Source organism: Lepidothrix coronata, unplaced genomic scaffold, assembly GCF_001604755.1.
Source record: "Lepidothrix coronata isolate B3197 unplaced genomic scaffold, Lepidothrix_coronata-1.0 Scaffold13, whole genome shotgun sequence".
In the NCBI taxonomy this organism is placed as follows: Eukaryota; Metazoa; Chordata; class Aves; order Passeriformes; family Pipridae; genus Lepidothrix; species Lepidothrix coronata.
Genome location: NW_016690193.1, coordinates 4,184,872 through 4,211,513, shown reverse-complemented (window position 1 = coordinate 4,211,513; position 26,642 = coordinate 4,184,872). Strand labels below are relative to the sequence as shown.

The window sequence follows — 26,642 nt, the reverse complement described above, 5'->3', positions numbered from 1 at the left end:
CATCACTGCATGAAGGACAAGCCTGCTTCAGCGCTTGCTGTTCAGAGAGGTTTGCAGCTAAGAGCATGTAGATGGCCCACACTTGCCAGCTGTGTTTACTCATTATTTCACCTAAAATAAAAAATATAGTCAGAGCAAATACAAGATGGATTTGAACAAGGTACATTTTGGTTATATCTAAAAATATAACTTTCACTGTTCTGTCAAAACACTGTGAATATATTTGTTTTTAACACAATTCAGAGATGAAATGGATCCATTAAAAAAGACATACTATTCACAAATATTTCAAAATCATTTGTTGAAAACTATGTATATTGATTTTGTTCTTTGTTTTTCCCCTGTGATTTCTAAATTTGGCATGAAGACTATCAAGTCAATTAACAGCTCCACAAATTTTTTGCAAATTCAGCTAAACATCTGTATCAGCACAACTACTCTCATCCTCTTCCTCTTTAGTACAGAGTCTTCATACCTCCCTGCTCTGTCCCACCTCAGGTCTTTTTTTTCTGAGTCTGTGAATATTATTTTGTGTATTCATTTTTACTACAGGGAGTCTCCTGTGTGTATTTCAAATCCTGGTTACATCAAGAAGAGTCATCATCTTACAGTACATAACATCATTCACATTTGATACTAATTTCATGTCTAATGTCAATTCTGACAATGAGGAGAAGAGGAATGCCTTTGTTTCAGTCCATTTCTCGTTTTATCTGCCTTTCTCTACCTGTGGATGTGCTAGGAGCAGGGAAAAAAATACTCGCCTGGATAACTGCATAGGGCATCTTTATCATGTTGCCATCAGTCCAGTACTTGCTAATAAAACCTGAGCTTGCAAAAGTGACCATTGTTGCCTACTGACTTAGCTCTTCCTTTTACTGCCACATCCTTCTTCTCTGCCAATGCCTTTTCCTCTTTTGGACATCTGTGGCAGAAAGAAGATCAGGCCAAGCCACAAGGAAGAGCTGGGGCCTTTGGAGCCTCCTTCAGATCAGATCAGCTGTCTGAACTAGATAGCTTTTTCCAGCCCCACAGACTATTCCTGATCTTCTGGACTGAAATGATTCAAGAAAAGGTACACAGATGTGGATCCTGTGTCACTTCACTTTCCTCTCACAGTTGTGCCTTTTATAGTACTGATTTGGCATGGCTTTTTTTTGTTACAGAACTTGCTGCAATATCCAGCATGTCCTTACTTCCAACAAGGTGACTTTAGCTCTTCTATCCTTCTGAGGAGTTGGAAAAACAATTTTTGAAACCTGAGAGAGCTCTTTTCCCTTTAAAACCCTTATTACATATTGAATTATAACCTTTTTTGACAAGGATCAAAGAACATTTTTAAAATATAACTTTCCCCCGTGTGTCACAACCCCCCCTACCTCAGTAGGTATCTTACCAAGGTTGAAAAGAATGAACCAACCCCAAAGAGGCCAATGAACAGGTTCACAAAATCGTGAGCTATGTATTGGGTTAATCAGGTTAGACTGGCTCACTGAGAACTACTTTCTCCATTTGTCATCCCACTGAGACTCTGTGCAGAAGATCTCCTGTGCTTTGATTTAATATTCTGATTTGTTTTACAGTAGCTGACCCACACATACAAGTTCATATAGATAAGTCCTGCCCTTCCAGTTGCATTATTTTTAGCCATAGTTGCTTAAGATTATTCAAAAGTGGCAGAGTTGACTGAGATGGTTTGAGCATATGGAGAGGGGAGGAAAAGTTGTGGATAATTTTTTCAATCATTCCATCTCTTCTCACCTGGAGGACTATAAATATTTTGACCTCTTGTGTTATTTGCCTTTTGTCTCTGTCTTTGAATCTTGAAGGACACAGTTGTCTTCCCTGTCTTTAGATGCCCACAGCTGAGCTAGTCATCCACCATGTCATCCAAAGTCAACGGGGAGAAATAACGTCTTTTGGGGGCAATTCTTATCACATCTTAGACACCCAGATTAAGATGTGATGAATCTAAGAGAATTTGCCCCATTGACTTAAAATGGAGTACCATAGTTTAGATACCTAGATAATTTTCCTTGTGAATACCACATAGAGAATTGTAATCTGTAGTTACTCATCTGCTGTCCATCTGAGGCTCTTTTAGAGTGTTCTTTTTCGGTCTCACAAGTCTAACTGGATAACACGGTGCTGTAGGCTACAGGAGCAAAGCTACAGGTAACATGAGTTTCATCAGTAACAAATTCAAGTGGTATATTTAATGTTGCCATCAAAATGCTTACTGTTAGAAAAAGAAACAAACAGGTGACCTGATCAATCAAAAGCTATCTACAGAAAGGTTATTTATAGGTGGTAAATTGCAGCACAGAAGGAAACTGGGAAGGTACTGCCCAGGAAATACCAGCTGAGCCTAATGGCTCTTCACCTCACCAGCCTGAAACCATCCAGAGACTGCAGGACTAAACTCCATTTGGTGGTTCAGGATGCTTTTCTTTATTGTCGCTTCTGTGAGCTTGTTTTCCAGTTTTTTGCTCATCTGTTATCTGAGCAGACACTCAGAGAAATCCCATTCCCACTCTCATTCAATTTTCAGCCAGTCTCTTTCCCTTCCCATTCATCTCTAATGATTCTGCTTAAGACCCTGACTTACAGGATCAATTCAGGCATTTCCACACCCACTCAGACATACAGTTCTATATCATTGCCCTAACAAGGAATCACTTTTTCCCCTTGTGCTGGTAACTAAAAAGCCACAAAGAAATTAAAATGCAACTAAAAATACAGAAACTTGCACAGATGCCATTATACCATAAGATGCTGTGATGAACCAGACATTCAAAACATTTCTGGGTTATGGAGAAAGGGTCCAAGCCATTAGACATGCTCAGGACTGTCTTTGCTGGGCCATGTCAGTAGACATATTTGAGGAAATATTTGCATATTCTTAAACAAAACCATGACTGACAACAGAATGAGGTTCTATAAATGCTATCAAATGCAAAAGGTTAATGTAAGTGCGAATAATGCATAAATTGATTCTAGCTTGGGGAGCACTATCCAGGTAAATGTGGTAAATTTGAGCAGTGCTATGGACTTTGCAGTGGGATAGTCACCAGTTGGTGAAGGAGTCAAACTACAAGCAGACTGGGGAAAGTTGCTGCTCTCCACCTGGTTGTGTGTGGGTTACATGTGCCCTAGTTATCACCCACCAGCACTGCCCTAACAGTATGTGTGTGCATACACACATCCACACACATACATGGAAACGCCTCTTCTTGTTTCCTACACAGAGAATGTGCAACAGGTCCGAGTTAGGTGAGGAGGTAGCTGAAGTCCTGAGGCCATTGTTCAGTGAGCTCTTTCCTGGTTGAATTGTTGAAACCAAGGCAGCCCACCTTCACACCCAGCCTTCCCTGGGCAGCTGGTATCAATACACAAGTGGGACAACATACAAACAGGACAAAGTACAAACGAGGCACCCTCCCCCAAGGAAATTGAGCAGAAATGACACAGTCTGACCCAATTTGTCTTTTTCATTTGCTGCTCTCCTCTCTCCCCTTTCCCAAAGGACACTGCTCCCATCAGCATGTCCCAGCTCTCCTGGCAAGTCTTCTTTGTTGCCTGCCTGCCATGCATAGCTGCCAGCTGCCTGTGACTGCACCTCTCTGCTCCACTTCTGCTGGTGACAGAAATCCCTCCCGACCCCACACTCGTTCTCAGCAGCCCTGAGCACCGTCAAACCCCCATGCAGAGATAGCCTCTTCCCAGTGCTCTCTCCTTGCTTCTTGCTCTGGCATTGCAGCTCCACTGTCTTTCCCTGCATCTCCAGCTTTCACCTACTTGAAAACTCACCTCTCTGCTGAAAAGATCCCCAGAGATGCCAGCTCCAGCTCTGGTGCCTGCATGCCAGTTAACCCATGTTGTGTTTCATCTCTCTCTTGTTGATCATTCTTTACCCACCTTCCTCTTATGCTGCTGTTTCATTTCCACTTCACCTTTAAACCTTGATAATGTGAGCAGGGGAATTCCCACCTAGGTGATCTGATTGGCATAAAAGCAGGAACACTATCACTCCTTTTAAAATGTGCCAATCCAAAAAAGCCTGGGTCTATAGTACGAGTGTACCATATGAAAACTAAGGCTTCTCCTACATCTCTCTGACTCTCTCTTTGTAATGACCGGCAAGACTTACTTCCCTTCTTACGTCTAGGTACACAGTCTCCTAATCTGTTTTATCAATGCTCATTGTTTGCTCTCAGATGATTCACTCACCACCTACCTGGAGTTCAGCCTTGATTAGCTACTGAGCTATTTTTCTCCAAGACAGTGAGCAAAAAAACCCTTTGTAGCAGATTTTAGACTGCCCCTAGAGACAATATTATAACAGGAAAGTAGAACTGAAAGTGGTGTTTGCAGGCTACACCCACAGAAACTACCATCTCATGTGTAGATATGTGTACAGATACACATGTATAAGCACATACACATATATATGCATATGAACAAGTATACTAACAGACATGTCTGTATAAGCAAATTTTGCTATTTTTCAAATACTCGCTCAGCCCATCTGCCAATGCTTTGGTTTATCACCACAAAATAATTGCATATCCAAAGTTTAACCAAAATTCATCTAGACTCTCCTCTACTTAAACTCCAGCAATACAAGCAAAGAGGAACATGGAAGTGCCAAGGTAGAGAAACCACACCTAACTTAATCCCCTCAGAGACAATTTCAGGTTCCCATAAGAACATCTAAAACACAAGAAATCCAGGCACTCAGAGTGTGACCAGCTATCCTAATATAAACATCTGTATCTACCTGCTTGTCTGGACTCCCTCTGTAATTGGTGAAGAGCAATACAGTAGATCTAGGAGATGTCTCATACTGAAGTAGAGAGAGGAACTACCTCTTGTCAGTGTGATTTTCTTCAACCTCTAGAAAGGAAGATAAGTAGAGCAGTAAGGGGTTCATGGCCTAGTGATTACATAAATGTGCTCTGTGAAGTAGAAGAGCAAAACCAAGAAACGAGACAGTCTGCAACACCATCTAGCCCACACATTAGAAACACAGGCTCATACTCCACAAATAGAAGGCTTCAGCTATCTCTGGGGGTAGGTAGAAGGGAAAATGGTGGTGACTGCAAAGGGACAAACAAGCATTCACAGGAAGAGATGGACACAGGAGAGTATTGATTGAAGTCCTTGGCTTTTAATTTAAATTGTAAATTGCAGTGGCATTGTTAGAGACGAGTTGGGAATAGTGGTAAGAGCAGAAAAAAGTACAGAAATACCATACACTCAGCTAATTGTGTTCAGAAAAGTATATATAGTCCAATATAGCTTCCAAATATTATAGTTATTGGCAGAGATTTTGAAAGACCAGAGAATCAGATTACTGGAAAGCAAAAAGCGGTCCTTTTTCAGTGAGTAACATGACAATTATTTCTACACACAACAAAGCCAGCTGTATTTTGAGAGAAAAATAAGAAAAAAAAATTCTTAGCAAGAAGAAACACTGACATAGAGCCTTTTGCAGACATACATTGAAATGGGAGCTGCTGAGTTCTTCTACGACTTCAAGGCTCTTTTCAGGTTTGCCCAAAACATCTGCTGCTGCTCTTCTTCAAGAGGCCACTCCAGGTAGGTCTTTGTGTTCATGATCTTCCTCAGCTTGCAGAACCTCTTGGGAATCGTTTTGCTCTGGATGGGCTCCAGGAGGACAAGAATCACCGCATCGTTGTTCTCATCAAAGAGGCGGAAATGTGAGAAGTCCAGCTCGTATTTGCACCACTCGCTCTGCACAAAGTGCTCAGACAGCACAAAGAGCGTTTTGTGGCTCTTCTCAATGGAGTCAATGATGTTGTCCACTATCCACTTCCCGGGCACAAAGTCCCGCTTATGGAGGCAGAGGCGAAAGGGAGGGCAGGCCTGCTCCAGCTCCCGCACCATTATGTTTTCCACCCAGTTGGAGTCGTTCTCACTGTAGGAGACAAAAGCGTCATAGCAGATGTCCTTTGGCGGGGCTCGCTTGGGCTTCCGCTTGGCTTGGAGCCACGCCCAGGTCATCCTCAGGTACCAGACCGCGTGGTACTTGTAGCCAACAGCTACAAGGATGAGGATGACCAGGAACACCAGGATGCAGATCGATGACACCACGAGGGACCTGTGGCACTCCATCAGGGAGAGGTGTACAGCTCCAACCTGGGCCCCTCTCACCGCCAGCGGAGAGTCGCAGACGTACTTGTCTGGCCACCCCACCAGCACCTGGGATATCCCAGCCTGGTGGTGGATGAAGGAGAGGAATTCACAGGAGCAGATGAAGTTGTTGTCGCTGGCATCCAGCAGCTCCATTCTCTTGAAGGACTCAAACTCTTCCTTGGAGAAACTGTTGAGCTTGTTTCTCCTGACTGACATGACCACTAAGTTTGGAATGGGTGCAGCACCAGGCAGGGTCTTCAGCTGGTTTTTTGTGAGGTACAGCTCTTTCAGAAATGGGAGCTGCAGTCCAAACTCCTTCAGGTTGTTAGCACTAACATCCAAAACTTCCAGCGTTGGGGGAATGCAGGTCGTTACTTCAGGAATTTGAGTGCTGGAGAGGTTTAAATATTTCAGGTTTTTTGGCCATTCACATGCATCTGGAATCTCACCAAAATTATTTTGGCTAATGTCAAGATTATTCAGTTTGGGTAGACGAGATATATATTTTGCAGTCTGTTTCAGAGATTTTAGAGAGTTTTGACTTAGATTTAATGTTTGCAGTGAAGGCCAGGCATCTTTGCACATTGTCTCATCTAAACGATTATTTACAAGCAAATTATCATTGAAGTCTAGATATATAAGAGATGAAAAATTTCTTGCAAGCTTGCATGGTACCATGAAAACTTTAGAGCTTGCAATAGTGAGTCTTTTCAGTTTGTTTATTTGTGACTCCATACCTTCTAGGTCAATAAACAGATGAAATTTCTGAATCATTACATTTATTATTGATATTGTTTCAACAAAACTTTGCCCACTGCTTGCAATTTCTTTAGTGTCCCATATACCCCTCCCATCAAGCACACAATCTATTGCCTCTAACTCTCGTAAAGAGGTGATTTCCTTCAATAATACCAAGAATCGGCTAATAGACTGGTCTGTGAAGAAAGCATCTTTACACGTAAGTTTTTGCATCCTAAAAGGGCGCGTAGAGTTCTGCACCAAGCTTTTTGTTTCAACTGCTAATTTGATTTCTCTCACTTCTAGCCAAGTCACAGAGTGCAGAAGGTCCCTAACAATTTCTGAGAATATATTAATATTTCTTAGGTTTATGACCATGTGATTTATCTTCTTAATCAATTTCAAACTTCCCTGCTCATACTGACTGAGGTTACCACCATCAATCCACAACTTGCTGAGAAGCTCAATGCCCTCAAAGTTCCCTTGCCTTATCACAGAGAACTGTGGGTTGCCCAGGCGGAGAGAGCTCAGGTTCCTCAGACCAGAAAAGGGAGAGCTTTCTCCCAGGTCTCTGTAGAAATTGCCTTGAAGGTGGAGGTGCTGGAGCGAAAAAAGGTGCCCAAACCACACAGGGGACAAGTGAGCCAAGCTGTTATTTGATAAGTCCAAGAGCTCCAGTTTCGCCAGGGACTGAAACGAGTCTTCATCTATGGAGCTGATTTTGTTGGATTGCAGCAGCAGGGCTCTCAGGTTCACAGCCTGCTGCAGGTCCTGGGATCGGATGTGCTTTATCCTGTTGTGGGCCAGGTTTAACATTGTGATTTTGGCGGTGAGCCCTGGGGGAATGAAGTCCAAGCCCATGGAAGAGCAGTTGCAAAGCTGAGCATCACTGCATGAAGGACAAGCCTGCTTCAGCGCTTGCTGTTCAGAGAGGTTTGCAGCTAAGAGCATGTAGATGGCCCACACTTGCCAGCTGTGTGTAGTTCCTGATTTGTTTTTTTTTTGTTTGGACATTTTGCTGTAGGAAACAGAAAGGAGAGAAAGTAATGTCAAATTTTAGTGTTGAACAGTAACAGAAAACTATTGAAATCCTGTGCAACTTTATTAGTAACCTCAGATCAATTATTTTATTTGTAAGAGCTATCCGTGATGTCAGTTTTCCTCTCCTACTTCAGCTACGAGTGTGAAGCAAACAAACTTGGTGTGCTGCTCATCTTTGGAGTACAGCCATATCACATCTCAACAGCCATAAAGGATGTTTCTTAGCCCCACCTTTTCATATGCATGCTGACTATGGCTCTTGCCTCTTTCATCTCTGTCAGCAAAGAAGCTACGACTGAATGTTTCAGCCCTAAACGGGGGAAGATGGTTAGATCACCAATGAATTGGACAAGAGGATCAAGTGCACACTTTGTCAGTTTGCAGACAACACCAAGTTGGGTGGGAGTGTTGATCTGCTGGAGGGTAAGGAAGCTCTATAGAGGGAACTGGATTAGATGGATCCATGGGCTGAGGGCAATGGTATGAGGCTCAACAAAGTGTAGTGCCATGTGCTGTGGTTGGGTCACAACAACTCCATGTAGTGCTACAATATGGGGGAAGAGTGGCTGGAAAGCTGTCCAACAGAAAAGGATCCAGAGGTGCTGGTTGACAGCCATCTGAACGTGAGCCAGCAGTGTGCCCAGGTGAGCAAGAAGGCCAGTGGCATCCTGGCCTGTATCAGAAATAGTGTGGCCAGCAGGACCAAGGCAATGATTGTTCCCCTATACTCAGCACAGGTGAAGCTGCATCTTGAATCCTGTTAAGTTAAGCCCCTCACTTCAAGAAAGACATTGAGGTACTGGAACATTTCCAGAGAAGGGCAATGAGGCTGCTAAAAGTAAGTTTTATGAGGACCAGCTGAGGGAGCTGGGGCTGTTTAGCCTGGAGAACAGGAGGCTCAGAGGGGACCTTATTACTCTCTGCAACTACCTGAAAGGAGGCAGTAGTCAGGTGGGGGTCTCTCTCTTCTCCCAGGTAATAAGTCACAGGACAAGAGGAAATGGCCTCGAGTTGCACCAGGGGAAGTGACAATTGGATAATCTAATTGGATATTAGAAAAGATTTCTTCACAGAAAGTGTGGTCAAGCACTGGCACAGGGAAGTGGTGGAGTCATTGGAGTCATTGTCCCAGAGGTACTTTAAAGACATGTAGATGTGGTGTTTACAAACATGGTTTACTGGTGGACTTGGCAGTGTTTGCTTAATGGTTGGACTCAATGATCTTAAGGGTCTTTTTAAATCAAAGTGATTCTGTGATTCTATGGTTCCAAATGCTCACAGTCTTTACAGCGTCAACCTGCCCGTTTTGAATGGCTACCTGGCAGGCAGAAGCCTGAAGACAGCATGTTCCCCCTTCCAGCCCTTTGACTGGGCTATGGCTTCCAACACCACAGTTTCCTGGAAGGGATCTGGGTGTTCCTGGCACAGAGTCTCACCAGCCTCAGTGCTTCTAAAAGCAGAGTTGCATAGACTACTGCCACACCCTTTTGTACACTGTGCAAGCAATTTACATTCTTTGCTGGAAAGGCAGAACAAGCTGATATGCAATGAAACAAGTCTATCACTCTTTTCTGTAAAACAACACCATTAATGGATGGGAATTGGATGTTACCGTCACCCTATAAACACTGGATGTAATTAGAAAAAGACTGATTTTAAAGTAAAGAAAGGCTGTGTTTCATGCCAAAGGGACCAAAGAACAGGTCACCATTGTGACGCTCACAAATTTTAACTGTAAACAGCTCCAGGACTACAGACCAACAGTATCCCGAAACCCCGAATAAGCAGAGGTTAAGTACTTACCTTGTGTACTGTGTGCTGTACTTTATTCTCCTCATGTGCCGATCATGCATTCTGGCATCTGAACGGTCACCTCATCCCTGTAAACGCAAAGGTGGAAATGTTCGGCAGGTCAGATGAGGCGACAGTCCTGAAGCGACAAAATATTTCAGCCTGTTCTCAAACAAAACTTTATGTTCACAGTTTCCCAGCGTCCTTTAACTATTCAGTCAGTGAAGCGTACCAGTTTGCACGGCTTCTCTTTAGTGGAGGCTCCCCTAAGGAAATCAGGGCTTCTGAAGAGTTCAGGATTGCCCGGCATGCAAGGCGTGCCCTTCAAACTCCCATTTCAACCAATTCTATTGCTGCAGCTGACTGGGGACACAAAAATGAGCACAGGCTGTGGTTGCTTTCTCTTCTTTGCAAGATGAAATTCAGCTTTGCAAGCTGAAATTCAGTGTCAGTCTCTCTCCTTTTGTCAGTCAACTCCTTTGCTGGAAAGGCTGATTCAATCATTTTGCGCAAGTCATCCTTTCATAATCACTTCCTCCAGTATTAAGTGCAGAAATAGTTCCTAGGCAGAACTGCATGCTCTCCGTATCTCTAGTTTCAATACTTGTTGTTTGGTAGGCACTGGGACGTTGTTTACTGTGCTGGGCAACAGAACATCTCAGCATAACAAAGTTATTATTGTGTAAGTTCTGTAAAATATTATCAATATATAGAGTGATACATATATTATAGTGCTATAAGTGTTGGAGTCAAAATGTTTAGCCAAGGAGAGTACTAGAGAAACACTGAGCATATTTAATTTCCTAAAACACTGGAGTCATATGCTGTCAACAAACAGAAAATGTGTAAGAATGGGAATGATATTCTGTCTGAAACACAGGATACAATTTGAAGAAAGCATCCCTCTGCAAACATTAAAAGTAATTTTGAGAGAGGAGGTTTGAACAGAAACATAGAATTGGTAAAATAGCCAAGCATGCTGTTTACATAAAGGGGGAGGGATTCTTCCTACCAGCTCTGAAAGGGAAATCAATTAAATTCAAACACCAAACATTCCTACTGCTGTTTCCACTTTGTTTCCTGTGGTCAGAAATTGTCACAGTCTGCTGCCGTCTTGCACCAAGAAGTACCTGCCTGAGAGCAGACAGACAGACAGACTGATTCCTGCCATATGTCAGAGGGCCCACAGCAGCACCTCTGTGCTCAACAGCCCACGGAGAGCCCAAGTGTGCCTAGCAACCTTCAGTCCTGCACTGACATAAGCATTGCACATTAGGTTAAGAACTCGTCGCTTTTCAAAAAAAAAGAGGATAGCTGATAAGCATAACAACATTGTAAAACAGAGGCAAAGCAGCTATGAGGCACAGCCAAGAAGGGAAATGGTCGTTACGTAAAGGGATGTCCTCAACTTCCCCAAAGCTACCTCTTCCCTCTAGCACCTCTCAGCTGAAATGGTTCTTGTTCTTCAACAGGGAAGACTTTCAGTTTTCACCGTGTTAATTCAGGGTTCAATTAGACTATATATTTTTGTCATTAAAATTGCAACTCCTTAATAAAGTTAAATATTTTTAGTTCAATTTGTGAAGAGCTTTGGAGAAGGAGACCATCAATGAGGCCACGTACATCACTGAATGTGAAATGGTCACTCTCTTCTATTTGTTACAGCTTCTTCACCACACATTCAGGGAGAGTTGAGGTAACTGCCTGTTTTTTCAGAAGTAACAACTTTCTCCTAACATCCAGGCTTAGCCAGCTCTCATCATGGCTGTACACTGGGCTAGGTTTCTCTCAGAAAGAGAAGATGGATGTGACCATGTCACAACTCACAAACCAAGCAGTTCATTTCATGAAGCTGCTTAAAAAGCCAAGAAATTTGCGTGGGCCTTCTGTTTGTTTCCCTTCGTAGGAAAAAAAGTCTAAAAGCAGCACAACTTCTGTCTCTCTCTCTCTCTCTCTCATTCTAGGTCAATTTATCAGGATTTATCATGTTATTCATAGTCAGGAGGGTCCGAGGATGCTCAAGGTGGCCAGAAATGCCCTCCACAAAGCTGCCCCCCACAAAGAGGCAAGGTACCAATCACCTGCCTCCCAGAACATCAGTTTCCACATTGAACTGCAGCATGACTCAAAAAAACTTCTTTTGAAATCAAAGAGTCCAAAGTAAGAGAAAGCTGTTGTCTTTTAAGGTAAGAATACCCTTCATCTGCTTTTTCTCCAGAATAACTGCATGTTCAGCATTGAACAAAGTTGTACCTTGTGGGTGCTTTCTCTCCTCCTCCAAGTTTAAGCTATGATTAACCTTCCTCTTTTAATGTTTAAAAAAAAAAATCACATGCCTTCAACTACATTACTTTTTCCCAACGGAAGTGCACAGATCTGCAACAAGCCTGAGCTTTTGTAACTGCACGTTTTCCAAGCAGAGACACCACACAAGCCTTTGCCACCAGGTAGGTAAGGCTAAGATAGAGATGTGGTCATCATTTTTGAATCTTTCTCTAAATGTTTCTGTTTATCCAACAGCAGCAAAAGCAGTAGATGTTTCTCTCAGCCAGCTCTTCCCTGATCCCCACCTACAAACTGTTCAGCATCCCTGCTTCCCACTGCTCAGTGACAGGTCCCTGCACTGGCTCTGCTGGCAGAGGGACAGGCTCTTGTCACAACCCTTCTCCATCAGCAAACTGCTCCTTTGCCACAACCCTTTTCCACTAGTAGACTGCTGCTGTGAGAGAGGGCAGCAACCAGTGAGGGAGGGCTATATTAAATGTGTTGACCAAAATAAATGTAGAAACAAATATATATATATTTTTCTGTGTGTGTGTATATATGGGACCAAACCACATAGGGATGGACTCATTGATCAAAAACCACAAACCAAGTGGCAACACTAGTCCTCAGTCAGTCTACAATCAGAGTTAGAAGGATTATTTCACTGTTATATCCCCACTGCCTTCTCTTTATGCATATATTTTTTTACTCAGGAAGCATGACTTTACGATGGGACTCCAGTTGCTAGATTTCTGCAGCCCTCTCCCCTCTGCCAGCTAGAGGTACAGACTGCTCCATCTTCTGCAGTATGTGGGCATGCTGTACCCTTTAAGTATCACCTCCCCAGTCTCACATGAGAGGATCCTGCAGCCTGTCTTTTCTCTTCCTCTATTTCCTCCTCAGTGTCAGTATCCACACTCAGAGCTGCTTGTTGCTTTTCTGCTGAGAAAGAACAACTGAGCAGTGCAGAAGGGCCCCAAGTCAGGCAACATCCCACCTCAAAGAGAAAGTAGAAGCAGCAGAAAAGGGAAGCAGTGCACTAATCCATTGACCAGTCTGTGATATGAGCAGAGGTGCATTCCAGATCTTTTTAAGTAGCACAAAACTGATTCCTGATACTTACCCCTGGTAACCAGGATTGTCAGTGTGTCAGCTTGGTTGCAGCGGTGCCAGGCAGACTGAACCTGGGGTTCTTTTACCCTAATCCTCACCGGAAATGGATACCAAGGAAAAGCCAAAAGTCAAATCTGTGACTCCAGTCTTTGGAGCAGGAGGTATAATATTCACGTAATTGAAAGCAGAATGGCTTGGCGTCCTTTCACAGTCCTGGAAGCAGAGCCTTGACATGTACTGGTGGTGCCTGTGCTTTAATATGACTTGCAGGGCTTCAGGTATTCCTTTTCAAACTAAAATTAAAAGGAACATGATAATGAAAAATAAACTATTTTAACTTTGTCATGTTCCATATCAGGCCTACCCTGCCAGCTGCTCAATCCCCTGGTTATATCTTCAGACTGAAAGTTTAAATTCAAAGGAGCTGATTTCCTTTGTTTTTCTTCTGGGCAATCCTTTCTTCTAGGCAATGCAGTTGTGGCAGAGCAAGATAATTCTGTGTAACTGGTTAGTCATTCAACAGCCAACCTACAGGACTGCCTCTGCCAAGGAAGCAGTTGTTGATTTATTTTTATCATATTCTTTTATTTTTATAATATCTTTTTTATCATATCCAGTCAGAAAAACATGACACTGATTTTCTGCCTTAACCAAAGTGCAGCTAGCAGGGAAGTTTGCAGGCTAAGACATCAAAGCTTATTCTAATAATATGGAAAGTTTCAGTTGTCTCAGCATGACTCAACAAAAGAAAATACATCATTTCTGCCAAAGTATTCCTGATGATTTCTTGACTCTCAAGGAAACTGCATCAACAGAAAGCAGCCTACATGCAAGGCAAAGCTGGATGATGCAGTTTCTTTCTTATTTTGCAGTTTAGGTGGAGTGAACAAATTTATTTCTGACAGGAACATTATGATTTTACATTAATACATAGTAAATACATTTTCCATTACTACGAAGTAAAAAAAACCCAAGTATTGACTCCCTATTCTGAAGACCACTATGACAAACACGCAAAATCCCGTTATCATCACTGCACAGATTTGTTACTCCAAAATGAGAACTCTGAGACAACTCACAGAGAACGGGTCCCCACAACTATTGCAGGTCACTCCTCCAGCTGTCATGGGGCTGGACGCCATGAACAAACATGTTCATGAGTAGCTCAGCCACACACAAACGCTGGACACACACGGATCAATGGCACCAGTGTCTGGCATGGGGCTCCCTGGCATGCTGCAGAGTGTAAGGCAAGATACAAAGCCAATGCCAACAACTGATCATCTTCCTCAGTGCATGTGTTGGAGAGGTCTGTCTGGAAATATATCTGGTTGAGTATAACTTCCTCTGAGCACCGCCCAGAGCTTCCTGCATCCCTTTGGAAGGGATCCAGCTCCCAGAGAAGATATACAGGGATAGAAACCACATGTGGAGGCAGGTACCCAAGACCCACACTGCTCAGAGCAGCTTTTCTTATACTTCCCATATTCACAGTCCTGGATTTCCACAGGCACTCCAGAGAAAGCCTAATCAAGCCGTGGAACTCAGAAACCTGAAACATACATGTTACAGTACTGGGATGTCAGAGGGCAACCCAAATGTACTTGGGCAGATAGGCACCCAGCTTGCTGCCACTGGGGATTCATCCCCTAAAAACAGGCATAATCTGGAAATCATATTTTCTTCTAAAATATTTTCTGCAATTTTCATGCTGTTAATTGGTTCAACATTATCAATGCACAAAGCTAGTTCTTAAGATTTTTTTTAGAGATTTTCAGGAAATACCTCTATGTAGCTTTCCCAAGTACCACTCACAGAGTATTTTAAAGGACTTTTTTTCTTTGCGCTACATCTATCTCACTCTTTTGTGTTGATTAGTTTGCTTTGCTGTACCCCAGACTATAAGACAGCCCATCTGTTATGGGCTGCCCAGAGAAGTATTAGGAAACCTAAACCACATTTCCAGTTTAAAAAAAAAAAAAAAAAAAAAGAGGTGCCATTCCTATTTCCAAACAAAGATTTTGCAGGTTTCTGGGCAGAGCCACAGAAAACACTATGGCTCTGGCCTGCCTGCAAGCACCAAACCTGCCTATGCTGAGACAGCACTGTCCCCCCAGTGCATCCCCGGCCATCGGGGCTGCTGTAGGTACCCCAGGGTTGGAGTCCTCAAGTACTTTACAAGGCACAGGCTACAGGGGGAGGGGGTCATGAAGAGAGAGGAATGGATTGTCTTACGCTCAGTGTTTGGACAGCTTCTGCTTCATTTCAGCTCACCAGGAGAGAAAATACCCTGTCATGGCCCACCGGGTGCAAGCCATCACTGGCAGGCCGTTGTGAGGAAGTTAGGGTTTAGCATCCTGGCAATGGAATTTCCCATCAGGAGGAAAAAAGTTTCGCTCAGCTCCAAGTAAAAGCTCCTTCAAAGGAGGCTGGGCAAAGGGACATGCATGTGTCATTTCAGTGCATTTCAGGGTGGGAAAGGTTCAGCAAACCTTGTCTGGCCTCATTCAGAGGAATACATGGATACGTTTCTTGCTTATGCCTATCTAGTGCTAATATTCTGGGAAAAATGCTTTCATTTTCCAGTGTTTTTGGTGTTGTGGGTTTTTTTTCTTTTTTTTTTTTTTTAAGGAAAGGGAAACATTCCTGGGAACGGGACCAAGTCATTGCAGAAACAGCTAGAGTTTGTTTCCTGTACAGAGGTGGAAAACACTTTGCTGGGATGCAGAGATACATATTTAACTGCTTGTTTTATAAAAAAAAAATCGTGTTTAACAGTTGGGCAAGAATCTGAGGAGGAAATGAAGCAGATCATTATCATGTACCATTAAAATATCAAGATTTTGTATTCATTCCAGAAAAGACAATCTCAGGATGTATTTTGCACAGGTAGTTTAGGCTTTGCATTCAGCTACTGCCTCCCTCTGTATCTGATGTCATGAAATATTTCAGACATGATAATGGATTTCAGAAAAAGAAAACAAGTAAATTTCAAATCTTTTTTTTCCAGTTATTCAAGATCTCAGAAGGTCTTTCTTCAGTGTAGGTACTCTTCTGGATTTATAGCCTATCAAGGCCCCATATTTTTTAAAAAAAGGAAAAAAATCTAATGCACTATTTCCTAGATTTTTTTCACTGGAAAAATTACATGTTTTGTGAGTTTCCTGCAGAGATTATTTCTATTGTCTTCTTTTGCAATTGTATAATTTTTTAAACAAACTTTGACTATAACAGAGTTGTAAACACCCATGAAAACATAATTTTTACTAAAAATGAAAAGCCTAAGTATAAAAAGATGTCAGTAAGTATTTGAAAAGTGCATGTGGTCCCTGGTAGGCCACTAAACCATCTTCAAATAATAAGATATTTCCAATATCTGACCATTCTCTAACTTTCTGAATTTGAACATGATTGGAAACAGACATTCCAAGCTGATTTACAAGCACACACTCAGCTATTTTAATCATTCCTCCTAAATTATCCTCAGATTGCATTCCTTGCTCTTCTGTAGGTTTTCTTGAGTATAACAGTACCAGCTTAGTAATGACAGATTCAGAAAAGGCCATGTAATTTGTGCCTGGGCTGCAAGACAGCTTTTTGTCTTTAGCAGAGTACCTACAGAAAGAAACACACCATACCAGGGGATCAACCTCAAAACCAAGGTGTTTTCTACTATTTTCAACTTTGAGTTTAATTCCTCTGTAACATCCCAAGTGAGTTACCTGGATGTGCCACGAAGAGCATGGCTGTGCTGCGGCAATGGAGGTATGGCCGGGATGGCCAGGAGATGGCTGTGGCAAACCCCATTGCAGCTGAGCATGCTGTCCCACGCTGACCCACAGGGGTGGATTCAGTCAACAGCTGTGATGGGAAATGCTTTGCTTTGCTTTGCTTTCTTCAGGTTTTGTTTCAACCCAGCGGTTTCTGGCTGGTCATGGTGTACAACTGAGGAAAGAGACTACAGGCTGGGCAGCAAGGCACGGACTTGAGAGGGAACAGTCCTTTTCTAGAAAGCTCCCATTACTTCAACAGTGATGGGCCAGAAACACTGCTGATGTTGTAAGCCTTTTAGCAGGACTTAGGAACTCCAGCAGAGACTAAACCCCTGGTGCAATAGGTAATTACAAGTGCAGGGCAACAGAGAACCAAAAAAATCCTGCTCTTCACTTGAGACCAAGCAAGAAACTTACATGAAGATTCAAACAGAGGGTTGTAGTAATACTAAAAAGACTTTTGTAGATCTCTAATAAGTGTAGGATGCATGGTAACTCATGCTTTCAAGTAATTTGCTCTGCAGTTCATAGCTTTTGGACAGAAAATTGTCAAACGAAGAGGAATCAAAGAAAATATAGGTAAAAAACCAACTTCCATCTCCATAGCTGCAACTACAGGACTAGAATAAGTTGGTTCAGAGATAACCATAGGGTAATAGAATTTGTCTACCTTACATCTGCTCTACTATGAGAAAGAGCAACAGATTAGATGCACCCTCTTACCTTTGATCAGTTCAGGCCATATTCCTTCAACACTTAACACCATGAAGTTTGCACCTGTGAACACAAGAAGATCTTTGTTTCTTTGGGTCTTATTATCCAGTGTTTAAGAACTTTTACCCAACAGACTGGCCACCTGGTTTGTTTTCATCTTATAACTTACACAAGTGTCAGCATAAATATTCTTTTCTATTTATAGAAATTATGTTACATTTGCACTTCTTTCATGTGCTATTTTTATGACATCATTTGACATTAATTTCCTGTATGTTCCATGATTAATAGTTTCAACAAATTTCCCTTAAAATCAGCCTTCAGAGTACTTTATTTCTCTGTGTTTTAATCCTTGAACTCTTTGTTCCCAGCTAACATCCAGCACCAAAAGCCCAAGCAAAGCATACTGAGATGCATAATCCGCTGTTGAGAGGAATCTTTCTTGGTCATCTCTCCAGCGTCTCCATGCTTCCCTCTGACAGTGTCCTCTCTGATATTTGCAAAGCCTTCCAGCTGAATAGAGTCTTTCGAGAGTCACTAACAAAAATGCAATGAGTAATGGGAGAAGGGATGGATGAAGTGAAGGCTGGCCGGACTCTCCTCCCCTACTGTTCAGAGGTCTAAACTTTTCTGTAAAATAAGTATTTCTCACATTTGTCATGATGAAACACAGCCTGTGAATGAGTTTGGCTTGTTCTCTGTTTCTGCAGGTGGAGAAATCCTGTATCCAGGCTGGGCAGCCCTTTCCTTTTCAGGGGGGAACTCAGCAAGGAGCCGACAAGATGGTTTGCTGGACAAGAAACCTGTGAGCTCATAACTTCTCACCAAGTAACAGGACAACATTGATACCAGTAACTCAGTCTGGGTGAGTCAGGTCTGCAACTGGATTAAGGGGCCAGGGAACATTTCCATCTGTTTTGGCTCCTTGTGTCTAAACAGCCTGCCGTCCATGAAGGCATCGCTTTGTGCTCTGCTCTGCTTTTTACTCCTTGTAGGAAGGCCCCCAGCCCCATGGTCCCCCCCATCCCCCAGGAACGCCACCAGTCATAAAATAATCCCTCTCCAATTGCTCTCCCTAACTGCTGGCACAACGACTACACACACTGCCAAAGTTAACAAGCAGGCACATTAATCCCTCCTCTTGTTAGAGAGTCTTTCCAGACCTGCCTCAGCTTTCTGCTGGTGGCTGCCTATAGAGGCATGTTTGTCCCAAGGTGATTCCTTATAAGCCTACCTGCAGGAGAACACCAAATGAGCACCTAATCCGAAAAGACTGAAGCACTCGGAGGCAAGGGATCAACTGTGCCGTGAGGTTGGCTCTTTCATTTGCAATTTTTCATTCCTGTGGTTTACTTTGGCTGCTCGTCTTTGGTAAATATTGTACAACACTGAAACCAGGAAATACCCAAAATAAATAAAGAAATGGGCAATGACTATTAGATCTTCCTTTGTCTTCCGAAGGACAGCATTAGTCAGATCAGATTCTTGCCATCTAGAGAAGACTAAAACCTCCCTGGGAACCTGTCAGAAGTGAAGGACACCTCCAGCAGGGAAGGCAGGGATGGGGGAGTTGCTGGCCTGGTGCAACCACACTACACTTGGTTGCACAATCCTTTGGAATTCAAAGGTGGAGCAAAAGGCGTAGCCCAGCTGCCCTGAAGGCATGGGGAAACGAGAGGCTCACTACCATGCCTCAGAGCTATCTCTGTCCTGTTTTGTCCTTAAAGTCTTGCACTTCCCACTCCAGAGTTCAGTCAGAGGTTTTCCTTCCCCTCCCACACTTGCTTTTCCCTATAACTTCTGGTGTGCAAGAAAACAACTTTGTAGATAAAGCTGTGCCTTTAGTGGTGTATTTACTCTGCAATTAGATGAACCTCTAGTGCATTTTAAAGGGGAAATCAGATAGCCAAGGCTTCAGGGCCATCTGTCTGCAGCAGGGTTTGCACCCTCCTTGTTCTGTTTCCTCTCCTCCAGAGCAGAAAGCCAGAAAATGGGGCAGATGAGAGGCAACAAGATCACCTAGATCCCCGTCCCCACCAGTGGGAAAGCAGCTGAGAGCTGGATCCCTACAGTCACATGCATCTAATCTGCCCTGCACATTCAGTGGGCAGCACAACGAGTCTGCTTCTCCATACAGAGACACTGGCTTTGCCTGGCTCCAGAGAGCTGTAACCTTCTGTCCAAGAGGGCTGTGACAGAGGGAAATTGCCAAGACAAGCTGTCACCATTGCTCCTTTTCCTACAATAAGCAGGACACATACAGAATTTTGAGGCAGATACACCATGACTGCTCCACTTTCATAGCAGAGGGGATTTTTTTTTTAATCCAAGGGCTCCCTAAACCTTTGTAAATGCTCCTACAGCTGAGATACAAACCAAAATGAGATGCTGCTTCTGGACAAGCTTTCTGCAGGAGCTAGATGATTAGGAACTGGATTAAGCTGTGTAGAAAAGGTGGGCAGAGAAGATATGAACGAGAGCTTAACCACAGGACACTGTCAGAGATGGTTGGTACCAGCTGCGCTGAGACATCCTGAGCATACTCAGAAGCAGACATAGAGGTCCAACCGGAGTTGTGGCATCCAAACCCTAGGGCGTCCAGATATCAGTGTCAGTTGTATGTGGAACACCCGAAAACTAAATGCTAAACACTCACATGTCTGAAGGGGCAGCAGGATCCCAAATTTTGCCCAAGTCTCTGTCTTGGTTGTGACTGCAGTAGGACTGTGTTGTCTAATTCTTAAAGCACATTACAAATGTCACTGATGTTGCTGATGTCGCTTATGTCTACCATACCATACATCTACCTACCAAAAGAAAGCTGACATTCTTTCCTTCTCTCTTTGTTGCGGGAGATACATTAAGGTCTAATGGGTAAGATGAAATTCAAGGAAAATATCCCTGCCACAGATTTTTTGCACAATTTTTGGTGGTGACATTGTCATTCATACACAGGGCTCCTAGAAACTCAGCTCTAGCCTGTTTTGGTGGGGAATGCAGAGGAAGGGTATCATTACTGGATCCAGAGATTTCCTAACTGTGCTTACATTTCCCTCTCCACTGCCAAAAATATGCTTTTCAATAAAGCTAAGTAAAAGATTAGACTTCCTAAAAACAACCATTCACGTAACACACAAACCAGGAAACAAAATAGAAGCCCATATCCTGGGAAGCCAAGTTTCAGTAAGGTAAAAGGGGCCAAGAGTCATGGCACGCACAGCAGCATTCCCCTCCATTAGCATTGGATTTGACTTACAGAGCAGAGCAGCAAGGCAGTGAAGCGATACAGACTGTAAACCAGTGTTTAGTGTTTGTGGAAAGTAGAAGCAGCTGTTGTGCAGGCAAACTCAGCAAAGTCAGCAACTTGCATAGGAGCAAGCCTTAACTCAACTGTAACTCTAAAACAGTGTGGACTTTGAAAGGTTTATTCCAGTTTGTGAGAATAAATTGTACAACTGGAAAACAGTTTTCGGAATAAATTGTACAACTGAGGCTAGTTTTTGGAGTGTGCACTAGCTGGCACACAACATTTCCACCTGCTGCTAGGCAGCATTGTGGTTCCCGTGGGCTCAGTCATCTCAGACATCATAAATACAACCTGTCGGAGAGACCACGTTGTAGCGCAGAGCCCTCTTGTGCAAATCTATGTCAGGCATGCTATGGTTTGTCTTCTCCCTGTATTTTTCTGGAAATTAAAACAGACACTCATGAGTAAGCAGACTAATCTAAACAGTGGTGGACACTGACATAGACACTTGAGGAGACCTGGGCAGCTCCAGAGACTTCCTACTCATGAAATACTTCCTTACCAGGCTCTCTCTTAGAGACTTGCAGACTTCTCTTAATATCTGCACTATGTTTGAGGCAACACTAGGTCCACAGTAGTAGTAATAAAATTAAAAAAAAACAAAACACAACCAGAGCAGTCATTAGGCATTATTCACTGCAGGAATACAGGGGGGAATTTGAAATCAGCAAGTCAGTTCCATTACTGTAAGGATACATTACGTCTGTCATCTATTAAAACACATGGCTGTGTGCGCCTGGCAAGTCCTTCAAAGTTGTTCTTTTGATCTTTGCAAAGATAAAACTGTAATGTTTTTCTAGGTATATGAGAACATTAGTTACTGTACTAGTTAAAAACCAGTTAGCCACTTGAAACTGGAGCCATCTGTTTTCTATTTATAGAGCTCAATATTAGTTTCTTGAGGACTTCTCTAACAAACTCTTTCTATGTGAAATATCAGTAAGGCTTTGGCCAAGATAGCTGAACTTCTGCTTAACAGGTTCACTGATGGGGCTGGTCAACTGACAAAGGGCTACCTTGACAAGAGGAAGCAGGAGAAGGGACAGAATGAAGGCTCTGCAGAGCCTTCAGCTCATCCCTCAAATCAGCTCTTCAGAAAGAATAATACTGTCTTAATTAGATTTCAGGTTTCTCTGTCTTGGGAACAGCACATGAGGTTGTGCAACCAAAACCAAACCTGCAGCTTACTGAGCTTCAGTCATGTAAGTGTTCTGGACGATGCTCCCAGACTTACATTTTACTAAGGAAATGAATAAAAAAGAGTTAACAAATGAATAAAAAAGAGTTAACAAATGAATAAAAAAGAGTTAACAAATGCTTTATATTTCACTTGAGGATTTTGAAGCATTTGCATAAGCCATTATTTGGTCCTCAACTATGTGCCTAACTGATTATAATTTATCAGTCCTTAAACTGATAAATTATTAAAAACCTTTCAATGAACAAAAAGGTTCCTTTCTTAAGAAAAACAACAACAAACAAACCTTCTACCAGCCAGTGAATGTACAGGCCATCTCTAAAATGCACAAAGATGCCTCTCCTTAATGATTTTGTGAGTTGAGGGCTTCCAAAAGTTGCACATTGCTGTAGGGTATCAAACTGGGTCATGAAGCTCAGCTATTGCAAGAGAAACTCATAATCTTGCCAGTGAATCTCACTCAGAAGGCAGAAATACTTATAGACAGGAAAAGCTTGTGTCACTGTGAGCTCAGCCCCCACAGGATGTCCACCCATGGGCATTTCCATCAGGTCTTTGTACCCCAGGTTTCTGCTTGCTATCAGGAGCATCCCACTCTGTAAGCCACAGGGGGCTCAGGCCAAGCCTCACCTAGCCATGATCTTAAAGGCTACAACTGAAAGCATAGGAAAACCCTGCAAGCCAGGAGAGAGGGGGACTAGCTGTGCTTGTTGTGATGTAGCACATGAAAATGATAGCAAAGTGTCAGGAGAAAACACTCAGCTGCATCTGTGCTCACCAGTGACTGTGTGGGAAAATTGGACAGCTGAGTCATGAGTAAGCAGAAGGTACCTATGGCCTGATTTCTTGAAGCCCTGGAAAGTGCAGTACTTGCCAAGGACATGCAGATGGGAAAAACTGAAACTTGGTACTCAGAGTCATTTGGCAAATGCATGAACTGAACACAATGTTAACAGTGGGAGCCCAAAGGCACACATGGTACACGCCTCACATCCTTAATCGACAGGAGGGAGTGGAAGGTACCTAACTGGAATAATAGATAACCAAAGGAGGAACACAAGCTGTGATTAAACAGAGGCTTCTACCAACAGAAATAGGGCTGGTTAACATCTCCTCTGGTTAACAGCTGCTTGCTTGTCCACAGAGGGACTGATCAACCTGCAGGCAGCTCTGGAAAGAGCGGATCAATACGAAACTGCCACTGAGCTCCACAAACCATTTATGCCACAAACTGTGAGTTGTGTGGTTGAAAAGCACAGGGGGGAGTTGAGGAGGAGCAAGGGCTCCCCACATTGGTTTGGTAACAGGGCAGCAATGAGATGATTTTCCATTCCCTTGCAAGTACCATTCACCCCTTCCTGCACCGTTGGTGTGCCATCACAAGATGAGCTGGAGGCAGAATGAGCCAGCCTGCTTGTAAGCAGCTGGAGGAACACCACTGAGATGCCACCTTTCTCATATGAACACAGCAAATACCAGAGCAATAAGTTTCACAATACCACAGGCCTGAGGAGAGTGATGGGAAGGGTACAGCATCTTCTGATGTTTCTGCAAGGGTCTCTTATCATCTTCAACATCTGGTTTGCACTCTTCAGCATTTCCTACACCACACCGCAAATCACCTTTCATTTAACGAGGCTGTGTTGAGAGAATGAAGTGAACCATTTTTCTCTCTAAACCAGAACCAGCAATCATAGCAGGTTCTTGTAAGGTGTACTGCTGCAGCACCTCAGCATGGCATGAGAAGATTATTTCTAGTTCTGAGACGGCCCTGTACTACAGCACCTGCTGATGCCCAGACCAGTGAAGGCAGTCCACCTTCCATGTCACTGTCTCAGAGAGCTGGAGCAGGTCCAGGCATAGGCTTCCCCCACATCTGCACTAACGAAGACGTGTGAAAGCATTAGCTTCCCTTCACAAATTGTACATCCAGTCAAAATTAAAACCAAATGGCAAATGGAGTGTTTTGCCAGTGTTGTTGAAGAAGAGGTCTGGCATGTCTGCCAAACCACAGGTACAGTAGCCATAACCCCGAGCGTGGCAGGGATGGTCAGGGGTATGGTCTGTCACCTTCTCAAAATCACTGCACAGGAGCTAAGTTTACTGAAGAGGATGGGGGTTTTTTGGTCAGTCATGCAGATGAAGCTGTCCTTCCAAAAGATATGTACATTTGTGCTCAGTTGCAAGCCAAGCCTGGCTGCTGTTAGTTTAGTTGACAGTGATTAAATAACTAGTTTATGCTAGATGAGAACCTAGTCCACAACAGCTAGAGAAGCTCATCTGGCACTGGTTAATACACTGGGGAGGCCGCACATTCCAGGCCAGCATGGTCTCTGCTCGTGCAGGTTGCTGGCAGCCTCCAAGCAATAAAAACTGCAGAGAAATGCACTGGGCCCATGTGGAAACACCAAAACTCCACTGCCCCTGAACAAGGCTGCTAAAACCCCAAACAGCTCAGGGAGCAGGTCCCACACACAACCAGTGGAAAAATCCTTCAGAGTAACCCCAGGGGTAGAAAAGGTTTGAGGGATTGTGCTGCTGTTGTTGCTGAAGAAAGCAGCAAGAAATTAAATCTGCAGAGGTCATGAAAAAAGTGAGCTGCAGAGTGTGTGACCTACAGTGACAAAGGAAGCATTTTTATCAAGCAGGTACAGACAGATGGATTTTGCAGGAAAATTCGCTCTACAGACAGAAGGGGCAGCAGCAATATTCAGCTTTCAGCAGAGGGGGAGTGCCTATGACCCTGCATTAGTGATGAGCTGCAGAGATAGGTGTGAGCCCTGAGGACCTCAGTTCCAACACTACCTTGTAGGGCTGGGATTACAAATCCTCTTCTTGCTTTGCTGTCACTTGCCCATGATGGCACAGAGCAGAGCTCACCGACTGTCTCCCACTCCTCCATGTTCCTCAGCTTGCAGAGATGGGGAACATCACTGGGGCTTGCCCAGCAGAGCCTTTGCCAGTGCAGGACAGAGCAACTGCTCCAACCAACACCAGGGACCTCCTTCTCCAGCTGGGACACCGACCTCTGCCAGCCTCCTGCCTGTTGGAAAGGCAGGGTGATTGTTGCATTGTGACTGGGACAGAGTAGGGCTGCAGCAGCACAGCAGTCCTGGAGAGACACTGAGCCTTCAGCCCACCCACAGGATGTGATTTTCCCCATAAAACCATTTTCCTCACAGAAGTGATCAGACACTAAACAACAGGACAAGGCAATCAAAGGTAGAAGTAAAACACGCCCATGGTGACAGGGCGGTGCCTCTGCGCACCTTTTCCACAAATAGCTGTAAGTGAGGCAAGTACGTGGAAAGGGCAAAGGCAGCCAGAGGTGACTCACTGAGAAAAATAAATAATGGGTGTTTCCTGAGAGCAAAAAGGGAAGAAAACAAATGCTGGAAAGCAATGCCCAACCTAAAACTGTAAAGATCAGTCAGAAGCTCACCTGGCAGGATGGCAGTGACAGCTCTGCAGGAATTTGGGGTGCTGTGAAGGCCATGACTTCCCAGGTGTCACCGAAGCTTTTCCAGAGGCAGAGAGAAGTTGGATGATGGAGCTGCAGGCACTGCCAACCCCACTGCAGGTTGTGAAAACCTCTCTTGCCTCCTCCCTTTCCGCTCTCTTCAGATTAAGATAGTTAACAGCTCTCTTCAATGAACTTATTTGGCCCCTAGCAACCAGATCTCTCAGCTGCCCTAAGAGCTTTCTGCTCATTTCAAGCAAGCTGCTTGCTGGTCATTGCTCCTTTAAGTGGCTGAAACAATCCTACAAGCCCAGGTCTAGCTGCAGGAGCTGTAGGACAGGCCTACCAATTGTCACTGTGCTCATAACAAACTCAAGAGCAAGCAACAACGGTGTTCCCCATCTGAGCCTCCCTTTGGGGACACATAGGGTCCCCCACATGCTTTGAACCTCAAAGGTGGTATTTACAGCTCAGTCTAGCCAGTCTGTCACTCCCAAGGAGTTCAAACCAGGCTCCCAGGTCGGACTGGTAGCAGGCAGGCTGCTGGGGAGTCCAAATCTCTCCCTGCAGAAGCAAGCTCAACATCATACCAGCCCCACTTACCAAGAAACAGAGTCCCAGCAGAGCACTGCCCTCTCCTACAGGGAAGCTGTGTTGGATGCTCCTCTTCCCATAGCTCTACAGTGCATGCTGGGAGGGGCTTGCTGCAGCCGTAGACGCTGCTTTGTCCAAATGCCATCTCTCGTAGTACCTATAAACCTTCACAAAATATGCCAGGAATATCTTCTGGCTCCATAATGGAAATACCAGACCAACAAGGCAGGCTTTTGGCCTATACACCCTGTGAAAATCAAGGAAACTGATAATGTGGTATCCCCAGATCCCAATACACATATAAGAAGCCACAAACCCACTGGGAGCGAGAAGCAGGGGTGGCTGACACTTCTTCCCAGTTCTCTTCTTGGGAAAACAGTCAATGTCCTGAGACTATGTAACGTTCACACTGTGATGGAAATCAACACTGAACACTGAAAATTGCACCTGGTTTCCCCCCCCTCCATCAGCCCTACCAGTGAACTGTGC

General features: G+C 43.8%; 1 protein-coding gene across 6 annotated transcripts; it reads right to left on the bottom strand.

Moving 5' to 3' along the window:
- Nucleotides 1–27: 27 nt before the first annotated feature.
- On the bottom strand, nucleotides 28–26,177 carry TLR2 (toll like receptor 2). 6 transcript variants are annotated; one of them, XM_017806022.1, is made up of 6 exons: nucleotides 18,829–19,114; nucleotides 17,604–17,657; nucleotides 13,118–13,400; nucleotides 9,742–9,818; nucleotides 5,504–7,915; nucleotides 28–111 (listed from the first exon to the last, which is right to left on the bottom strand). In XM_017806022.1, exons 4-5 carry the CDS (start codon nucleotides 9,789–9,791, stop codon nucleotides 5,530–5,532), a joined length of 2,436 nt encoding a protein of 811 aa, XP_017661511.1. In that variant the 5' UTR covers nucleotides 9,792–9,818; nucleotides 13,118–13,400; nucleotides 17,604–17,657; nucleotides 18,829–19,114; the 3' UTR covers nucleotides 28–111; nucleotides 5,504–5,529. The 6 variants fall into 6 exon arrangements, with proteins under 6 accessions (XP_017661511.1, XP_017661513.1, XP_017661512.1 ...); XM_017806024.1 differs by lacking the exons at nucleotides 28–111; nucleotides 18,829–19,114 and adding an exon at nucleotides 26,163–26,177 and having other exon boundaries at nucleotides 5,155–7,915; XM_017806023.1 differs by lacking the exons at nucleotides 28–111; nucleotides 18,829–19,114 and adding an exon at nucleotides 25,542–25,602 and having other exon boundaries at nucleotides 5,155–7,915.
- Nucleotides 26,178–26,642: the final 465 nt, after the last annotated feature.